Here is a 9,156-nt window from a genome sequence, read left to right as displayed (position 1 = left end):
GGGCCCTCCCCAAATACTGAGTGCCCTTCAAAAAATACACTGGTCATCCTGCTTCTTGAGGCCTCCTTTCCTGCATCCTAGGCTAGGCATGGGAGAGAACACTGCTTTATTCCTAGCCTGAATCTCAGAGAACCTGTGGTTCCATAATATGGACAGAGGATGACTGGATCTGGGGCCTGGGACCAGCAAGAGAAGGCAGGATATGAAGCAGGGAGCCCTTCAGGTAGGATGTGGCAACCTTCTCAGGACCTGCAGGTTGGGGACAGCCATTCTGGCCTCCTCTGTGGTTCTAGAAAAATGAGGGTTCAGAGAGAAAGACTTGCAAGAGAGTAGGGTGGAGCTGGTTATCAGTTATACGGGAAGGGGCAGGAAAAGGGAGGGTTTCCCACAAGAGAGTATGAGAAACTACCTCTGCTGGACTCGCCAGGGTCCCTGCTAGCCTGGAGAGTCCATGGAGAGGGAGTCTACAATGACTCCTCTCTTGGCCAGACCCCACCCCAGCCCGGGTCACAATGGGGCTCCTTTGGGGAGGTGGGGGAGGGTAAGAGTCGGGGCTCGGACCTGGCGGCCAGCCTGTCCTGGGTGCAGCAGGAAGCAACATGACTTAGGTGGCTCTATCCAGGTAAGTCCTGGGTCCAGTTCAAAAGCCCTACCCTGCCCACACGGATGCCCTCCCGTCCCATGCACTCCCACCCACCCTGAGGTCCCAAGCATCCCCAGGGCTGCTCCTGCAGCTGGCCTGACCCTATCCACAGGTGCACCAGCCGTGATGCAGCAGCCACGAGTGGAGACGGATCCCATCGGGGCCGGTGAGGGGCCGCGACGGGCGGTACCCTGGTCGGTCTGGGTCACCCGGCAGGGCTGGGTGCGCTGGTGGGTGTGCCACATGCCCCAGAGCTGGGCCCAGTGGTGGACCACATCAGGTTGGCGGCAACCCCTGCAGCGCGTGCTGTGGGGTCTGGAGGGGATACTCTACCTGCTGCTGGCTCTGATGCTCTGCCATGCACTCTTCACCACCGGCTCCCACCTGCTGAGCTCCCTGTGGCCTGTGGTGGCTGCCGCCTGGCGCCACCTGCTGCCAGCCATCCTGCTGCTGGTGCTAAGTGCCCTGCCCGCCTTGCTCTTCACGGCCTCCTTCCTGCTGCTCTTCTCCACACTGCTGAGCCTCGTGGGCCTCCTCACCTCCATGACTCACCCAGGCCATGCTCAGGACTTGGACCAATAGAAGGGCATCCCCATTCTGCTGCCTGTGTCTGTTGAGCCCTGACCTAGGGCATGAGCCCTGGGGAGAGGGAGGGCAGTGGGACCTCAGCAGGCCCCAGGCTCCCAGTCTCAACCCAAGTCAAAGCCTTGTGGTGTTGCAGGAGCCAACAGGTAGACTGGCCTGGCCTCTTGCACCTTCCTCAGGTACCTGGTGTGAAGGGCCAGGCTTCGAGGAGACAGGACAGATGGTTTGACCAAGGGCAGAGCTTGGTCAAGTCTCTAGAGCACCCATGTGGATGTGGTAACGCCACTGGGGTTCCCTTGCCATTCCTCCCCTCAGTCCCCTTTCCACTTTCAGAAGGATCGCAGGCCCTAGAAAGGGCCCCACTGACAGAAACCTACACAGGAGAGGGCTGATCAGAAGCCCCACTCACCTTCCAGAACTTTTTGCCCAGGCATTCTTCCTTCCTGTTCTTCCTACTTTCTGCCTCAGTTTATACCACCAAATCTGGAAAATGGGCTAACCAGGATAGTGAGTCTTACTCTTTTTCTTCCTTCCTTTGTTCCTTCCTTCCTCCCCCCACCCCCTTTTTTTTGTGGTGCTGGAGGTTGGACCCACATGCACTCCAACACCAAGCTACACCCCAGCTCCTACGTATGCATTCTTTTAAGAGTCCTCGTGACTGTTATGGAAAAACAAGCAAGTCCCATTGCAGTCACTTACACAATGTGTGGCCTTGGTCAATTCATTCTTTTGAGCCTGAGGGTTGACTCAAGCCTGTCACAAGGTTGACAAAGGCAATACCTGCTTGCAAAATACTTTGTAAAGTCAAAAAAAAAAAAAAATTCTGTAGGTCTTTTGACCCAGAAGACTGATGAAAAAGCAGGAAGCCTTCCTAGGCTTTCAGAGAAATGCTTGGTCATGTATAAAATTTTGGCCCTGAGACGGGAAACGGAGGATGGATGGTGTAGAGAGATGTAAAAACGTTGTGTGCCGTGAAATCTCAAAATGTGCAGATGTTGAACTCTTTGATTGTGAAATGCTTGGGACTGGGGCTTGGTGCCAGGAGATGCTCACGTGGCTGTGTGAAGGGGGAGAAAACAGTTTAGGCATTTCCCAAACTGACCCAGCAAGCTGCTCATAGCCCAGAAAGACTTTGCAAAATGGTGTCACTTGATGCTCCAGATTCTGGCCCTTTGCACATCTGTTGACTCTTCCAAACAAATCCTGGGTGATCAGTTATTTCCAAATAAAGTATATGAAAGAAAATTTACCCACAGCTGGGACCTGCCCACCTAACTCCCACTCAGTCCCTCACCCTCCCCAACTCCTGACCAGTCCTGGCTCCTACTTTATATTTAACCCTAAAATCCTTGCTCCTGAAGCCCTAGACCCAAGACCATACTCAGGTCCTGGGGAACAACCCTGGATCATTTCCCCAAAATCCACTTACTATATTTTTGTGCAAATGCCTTCAGCTTCAGTTTCTGAAACCCAAAGACAAGTCCTTTCAGTTTCTCTATAGTTTTCCCTAAAACATGGCCTCTGGTAGCAAGGGCAAGGTGGGATATAAAAGTGGCTTAGCTTTATGGTTAGCATGATGTATTTTTCTGGGACTAGACTTAAATCTGAGCACTGTCACTTTTAAGCTCTGTAGCATTGGTGGCAATTACTAAGTCTTCCTGAACTTCATTTTAAGGGTAAAACAAAGGCAAGGACACCTGACTGAGGGCTCCTGGGGCTCCTGGGATGAAGGGAAAGTCCTTGGACCAACTCCTAGCATCACCCACTAGAGCTCTATCAATCATGACTATCCCACTTCAGTGATGAGCAGTCAGACTCAGGATGGTCAGTCACCCGTGGGAAAGTCAAGACATTTGAGTCTCAAACCCCACTAACACTATGGAAGGGAAAGGCCATACAGGGTAGAGAGAACACAAAAACCTAACTGAAGACTCTGCAGCTTCCCTTGTTCTCCAAATTTCCTGTCAGAGATAAAGCCCAAGTCTGAGGAGGTCTAAGTCAAGCCAGTTGTTGTCTGATGGGCCTGACTCTTCAGTGTCTATGTGGTGGGGTTGGACCCTAGGATGCCTGGCCTGGGTCTGTCTCTGTCTTGCTATGTATTACTATCCAGGAACATCATCTCTCTGGAGACTTGGGGCCATTCCAATTAAAAGAAAAAGGAGGTCTGGGCCCACACCCGATGCATGGGGGCAGGATGTGGGTAGGAGCAAGAAAAAAGGCTTTCTTTTCCCCACATAGATGTATACCTTTCCCCCTCCTGTCATGGTGCAGCCAGACTGGAAAGAGCGGAAGGGCAATCCTACTTACTAAATTAGACCAACACATACCCTGTGACCCAGCAACCCCAAATAAATTCTTACAGAAGTCCACAAGGGCCTTGATTTTCAAATTGTGGCTCAGGATCAGCAGTATAAGCATTCCCTTGAAGCTATTAAGAAATGCAGAATCTCAGGCCCCACCTCTGACCTATTGAATCGGAGCCTGCTTTTTAATGAGATTCCCAGGTGATACTTATGTGCACTAACGTTTGAGAAATGCTGTATAAGGGGATTTGTTTGAGGATATACTCCTGCACGGCTATTGGTGGGAGCAGGAAGATAGAAAGGTAAAGCATGAACCAAAGAGAGGTGGCAACACCGATTAGTATTAAAATCTTAGGACTCATCAAAAGAAACTGAATGAGAAATAATACGATTCCTTTTGCACAAACCCAGAACACGTGCCAGTGAAACAATATATTATTATTTTGGCAATACGTAGAAACAAAAGATAACCAAAATGGTATAGACCACCAGGGGTAGGCAGATGGGAGTGGGGTGTAGAGGTAAAAGGGAATAAAATGAAAGACCCTGCAGAGAAGAAAAATGATGGTCAACACAATTCCTGAAATTCCTTTTAATGTAGACATAGTCATCCCGTTAGAGTCAAAAGTCTTAAAAATGCAAGAATAGGCACGCTGGAATGAAAAAGTTCTAAGCTTTTCCGGCTTGGGTCAAGGAAGAACGGTCCCACTGGCTCGTGTGACCTAGGCGGCTGGGCGGGTACCTTTGCTCGCGGTCCTCTCCGCTTCACCGCCCGCCCCCGCGCCCTCCCCCGCAGCCTGCTCCGATGGGGGTGGAGTGAGGCCGGGATCCGGCAACCTTTTGGCCAGGCCAGACCAGACTTAAGGAACCGGGTGGAGGAGGGGTCATCCGCGAGGGAACTGGCATCCAAGTAAGAGCGGACCCCTGGCTGGACGCACATACCCCTGGGGAAACCAAGGAATGGGGGCTCCCAGTAGAGCTTCCTCCCGCCCTAAGGAACTGGCTGCAAGGAGAAGGAGCAGCTAGAAGGTCTTTGTCAGGGGTCGCTTGCTGCTGAGGTGCACTCCTTGAGCTGGATCATCAGTGGCCAACCTGGGGGAAGGAAAGGGGCCCTTGGAAAGAGGAAACCGTGCAGCCCCGGGGAACTTCCAGGGACGGGCGCGGGAAGCCGGGAAGCGAGCGCTTTCCCTCAGACCCGTGGGTGGCTAGGGCTGAGCGACGCTGGGGGTGGGATGAGCGGCTCATCAGACCCAGCAGTCAGAGGCCTCCGGGAAGGAAGAAGGAGATGGCGTCTTCCGGGAGGGGAGGCGGCCTGCACAGCCCTGGAGGATGCCCCAGGATCGGGGGCGGGGCGCGCCCGCAGGGCTGTGCGGGGGAGTGAAAGGGTCGCCTCCCGCTGCCCCGGGAGCGGGGCTTGGTCGGGCGGCACGGAGGCAGCAGTTGCTAACAGTTGCTAACTTGAGGCTGGAGGGAAGTCGTGGTGGGGAATCCCTGCGTGGCTCCGGGAACACCTGAGGCCAGCCGCGAGGTGCGGGGCTCCGAGGGCACTGCTCTCTTCCCAAGGCTCAGGTGCGCGACGACAGGCGGGCGTCCAGGCTGGAACGTTGGCTGTGGGACAGAGCCGGGATGGCGAGGGCCTGAGACTGGGAAGGAAGTCCCAAGACCCGTCCCGGACGGGAGGGCCGTAGGTGTCCAGGAAGGTGCTAGTGCGCCTGGAGCATGAAGTCCCCCAGAATTACCCGATGACTGACCGGCAAGATGCGCCCCCTGGCGGAAATCTCTGGCGTTGGTAGTGCAAGATCGGGCTTGGCTGGGGTGGGAGGAGGAAGAGGTGCTGGTCCCAGAGACTTGGACACCACCTCTGGGAGAGAGGAGGCAGGGCGTGGACCCACTGCCATCAGAGTGGCAGCTTCGATGCCGCCTTATCTCTTGCCCCAAATCTCCAGCTTGGGTCCCCCGGTCAGACAACCAGAAGCACTGAAGCCAGAGCTCATGAGAATCTGGGGAAGGAGTGGCACCAATGTAACCCGTTCGACTTGTCTCCAACTCTTTCTCTTGTCCCAGTTCTGATATGATCCCATTGCTCCTGGGGTAAAGGGCTGTTTTTGTAAGATTCTGTCAGGGTCTGGAGGCACCTAATTTGGGACGAATCACTTTTTCCTGCTAAGCAAAAATTTCCATTTATATTCTGGAAAATTCCTTGCTTTCTTTATACTGATTCCTTGCCTTTCGAATATTTTCCATCTTCACAATAAAAACAACTTGAGAGCTGCAGCTGAGGTCAGTGATACAGAGCTTGCTTAACGTGTAATGCTCTGGATTCAATCAAAAAAATAAAAAAATAAAAACTTGATTTACCATCTGTTGTTTCTACTATATTTTCTGGCCTGTACTACCTTCAGATGTCTAAACCAAAGTATAAAATGAGAAATTCATCCATGTTCTTCTATGTATCAATAGTTCACTTTTTTATAGCATAGTAGTATTCCTCTGTATGGTATACCAACATTTATTTATCTGTTCCTCTGTTGATAAACATTGAATTTTTTTTTTCAGCTTTTGGCTATGACATTAAAAAAACTCCCACGAACATTCATGTACAATGAAAAAAGATACACTATTGTATCTTTTTGTAAACATTTTCATTTTTCTTGGGTAAAAACCTAAGAATGAAATGGCTGGATCATATGGTAGAGGTAGGTTTAACTTTTTAAGACACTGCCAAATGGTTTTCCAAAGTGATTGGACCGGTTCACCTTCACACCGGCAGTTCCTCCATACCTTGGCCAACACTTGGTGTGATTAGTCTTTTAAATATCAGGCATTCCGGGGCCGGGGAGATAGCTCAGTCGGTAGAGTGCTTGCCTTATAAGCACAAGGCCCTGGGTTCGATTCCCAGCACCCCAAAAAAAAAAAAAAAAAAAAAATCAGGCATTCCAACAGGTGGGTAGTATCTCATCATGGCCTTAATTTGCATTTCTCTAATGGCTAAAGATGTTGAACATGTTTTAATGTGCGTATTTGCAATCCACTTATTCTCTTTCCTTACGTGTCAGTTCAAATAGTTTGCCCTTCCCCCTTAACCTTTTATTGGGCTTTGGGATTTTTTTCTGGATACAAATTCTTTATTAGACACAACTTGAGAATACCTTCTCCCACTCTTCAGTTTGTCTTGTCTTTATCTTAATGGCATCTTTCGAAGAACAGAAATTTTTAGTGATGTACAGCATACCAATTTTTTCCTTTATGGATTGCATTTTTGGTGTCCAGGAAAACTGCCTCACTCAAGGTCACAGCAGTTTTCCCTTATTCTTTCTTCTAGGTTTATGGTTTTAGTTTTACATTTAGATCTGTGGTCTATTTTGAGTTAATTTTTGTATATGGTGTGAGCTATGAATTGAGATTAGTTTTTTCTTCACATGGATTTGCAGTGGTTGCAACCCACTTATTGAAGACTATCCTTTCTCCACTAAGTTGCCTTTGCACCTTCATTAAAACTGATTTGTCCATCTGTGTGTGGATCTATTTCTGGATTCTGTGCCATTGCTGTTTGCTTATCTTTATGCCAGTACCACAACCTCTGCCCATTGCTTTATAATAAGCTTTGAAATCAGGTAGTGTCGGTCCAACTTGTTCTTACCTAGATTACGTTGGCTGTTCTCGATCCTTTGTTTCTGTAAGTTTTAGAATCAGCTTAGTTTCTACAAAACTGTTGGAATTTTGTTCGTATTTTGAGTGTGCATGCGTGTATGTGTGCGTGTGTGCGCATACACCCCCCCACACACACACACTTTGAGAAAATCAATATTTTAATGTTTGGTTCCTATCTGACCCCCTTGGGCAAGGTACATTTCTCCATTTATTCAGATCTTGAATTTCTCTCAGCAATATTTTTAAGGTATCATCTTTAATCACATTTACCCAAAATGCTTATTTTTGTCATTGTAAATGGTATTTTAAAAAATTCTGTGCCTGATTGTTCAGGGCTAGTACAGAGAAATATGACTGATTATTGTACACTGACCCTGTATCACAACCATGACCATGACCACATGAATACAAGGTCTACACAGACAATCCTGTTGTCTGCCAATGAATTTTACTTTGTGTCCCCCTCTATACGCCTTTTATTTCCTGTGTTATTGTAGAGGCTGGGGCACCCAGTATACGCTGAATAGAAATGGTGGAGGTGGACAAGCTTGTTTCTGATCTCAGGGGAGGCACTCCTTTTTTTCACCATTAGGTATGATGTTAACTATAAGTTTTTTGTGGATGCCTTCTATCAAGTTGAGAATAATTCCTTCTACTCCTAGTTTACTGAGAATTTTTATCAGGAATGGATACTGAATTTTATAAAATGCCTTTTCTACATCTATTGGAATTACCAGGTTTTAAAAATTTTTAGATTAATGTGAATTACATTAGTTTTTTTTTTTTTTTTTAATGTTAAACCAAACTTGCATTCCTGGTTTTAAAAGAGAAGTTATGCAGTTTGAAGGTGATAGAGTAAAGATGATAGTTTTTCCTCTTGGAAATCACCCAAGTAAAAATGAAAATGAAAAACAAAAATTCAAATATCATGTCTGATGAAACCAGGAGAGAATAGAAACTACAAACAAATTAGGTGGACAGGGTGAAAAAAATGTATGTGGAGTTGAAATGGGTACAACCACTTTGGAGATTATCGGGTAGCACTTACTGAAGTTGAATATTCACATACTTTATGACACAACAGTTCCACCTAAGAAACAAGTGCATCTGTTCACCAAAAGACTTAAACAAAAACGTCCATAGATGCTTTATTCATGATGGCCCAAATCTGGAAAGAACCCAAGTGTCTATCCACAGAATAATGGATAAATTGTTGTCTTTCCAGCTAACGGAATACTATACACTAATAAAAAGTATCAAAATTACTTATAACATGAACAAATCTCACAGATATAAAATGGGGAGAATCCAGACACAAAAGTGCATTTTGCATGATTTTGTTCTATATGATTTCAAGAACAGGCTAATCAATAAGACAGGCATGTAATTCCATCTACTTGGGAGGGTAAGGCAGGTAGATTTCAAGTTCAAAGCCAGCCTGGGCAATTTAGTGAGACCTTGTCTCAAAATAAAGTTTGAAAAGGGCTGGGGATGTAGCTCAGTGGTATTGTGCTTGCCAGCACATCTGAGGCCCAGGGTTCGATCCCCCATACCACACACGTTTGCACAGACAAAAAGAGTAGACTAATCTATGGTGATCGATACCAGTATACTGGTTACATTTTGGGGGAGGTATTTATTGAGAAGGGGCACAATAGGAATTTCTGGGATTGTGGAAAAGTTCTGCATCTTGACCTTGTTTGTGGTTACGTGGACACACACTTGTAAATAATTAATTGAGCCATACTCGCAAGATTTGTGCAACTGGGCTGGCTCAGTGTTAAAGTGCTTGCCTAGCACACGTGAGCCACTGGGTTCAATCGTCAGCACCACATAAAAATAAAGATATTGTATCCATCTACAAGTAAAAAAAAATACATTAAAAAGATTTATGCAAAATATATGTATGTGAATTATGCCAATTAACAAGGAATCAGGGTAGTTTTTTCCCCAAGAAATATGAGTAGTCTAATA

At 47.3% G+C, this 9,156-nt stretch overlaps 1 protein-coding gene across 1 annotated transcript; it reads left to right on the top strand.

Moving 5' to 3' along the window:
• Window positions 1–751: 751 nt before the first annotated feature.
• TMEM239 (transmembrane protein 239) lies at window positions 752–1,225 on the top strand (the record flags this gene model as incomplete). Its single annotated transcript, XM_079126239.1, has 1 exon — window positions 752–1,225. Exon 1 carries the CDS (start codon window positions 770–772, stop codon window positions 1,223–1,225), a length of 456 nt encoding a protein of 151 aa, XP_078982365.1. The 5' UTR covers window positions 752–769.
• Window positions 1,226–9,156: the final 7,931 nt, after the last annotated feature.

Source organism: Sciurus vulgaris (genome assembly GCF_902686455.1).
Source record: "Sciurus vulgaris genome assembly, chromosome: 2".
NCBI lineage: Eukaryota > Metazoa > Chordata > Mammalia > Rodentia > Sciuridae > Sciurus > Sciurus vulgaris.
This window is presented reverse-complemented; position numbering and strand designations above follow the sequence as displayed.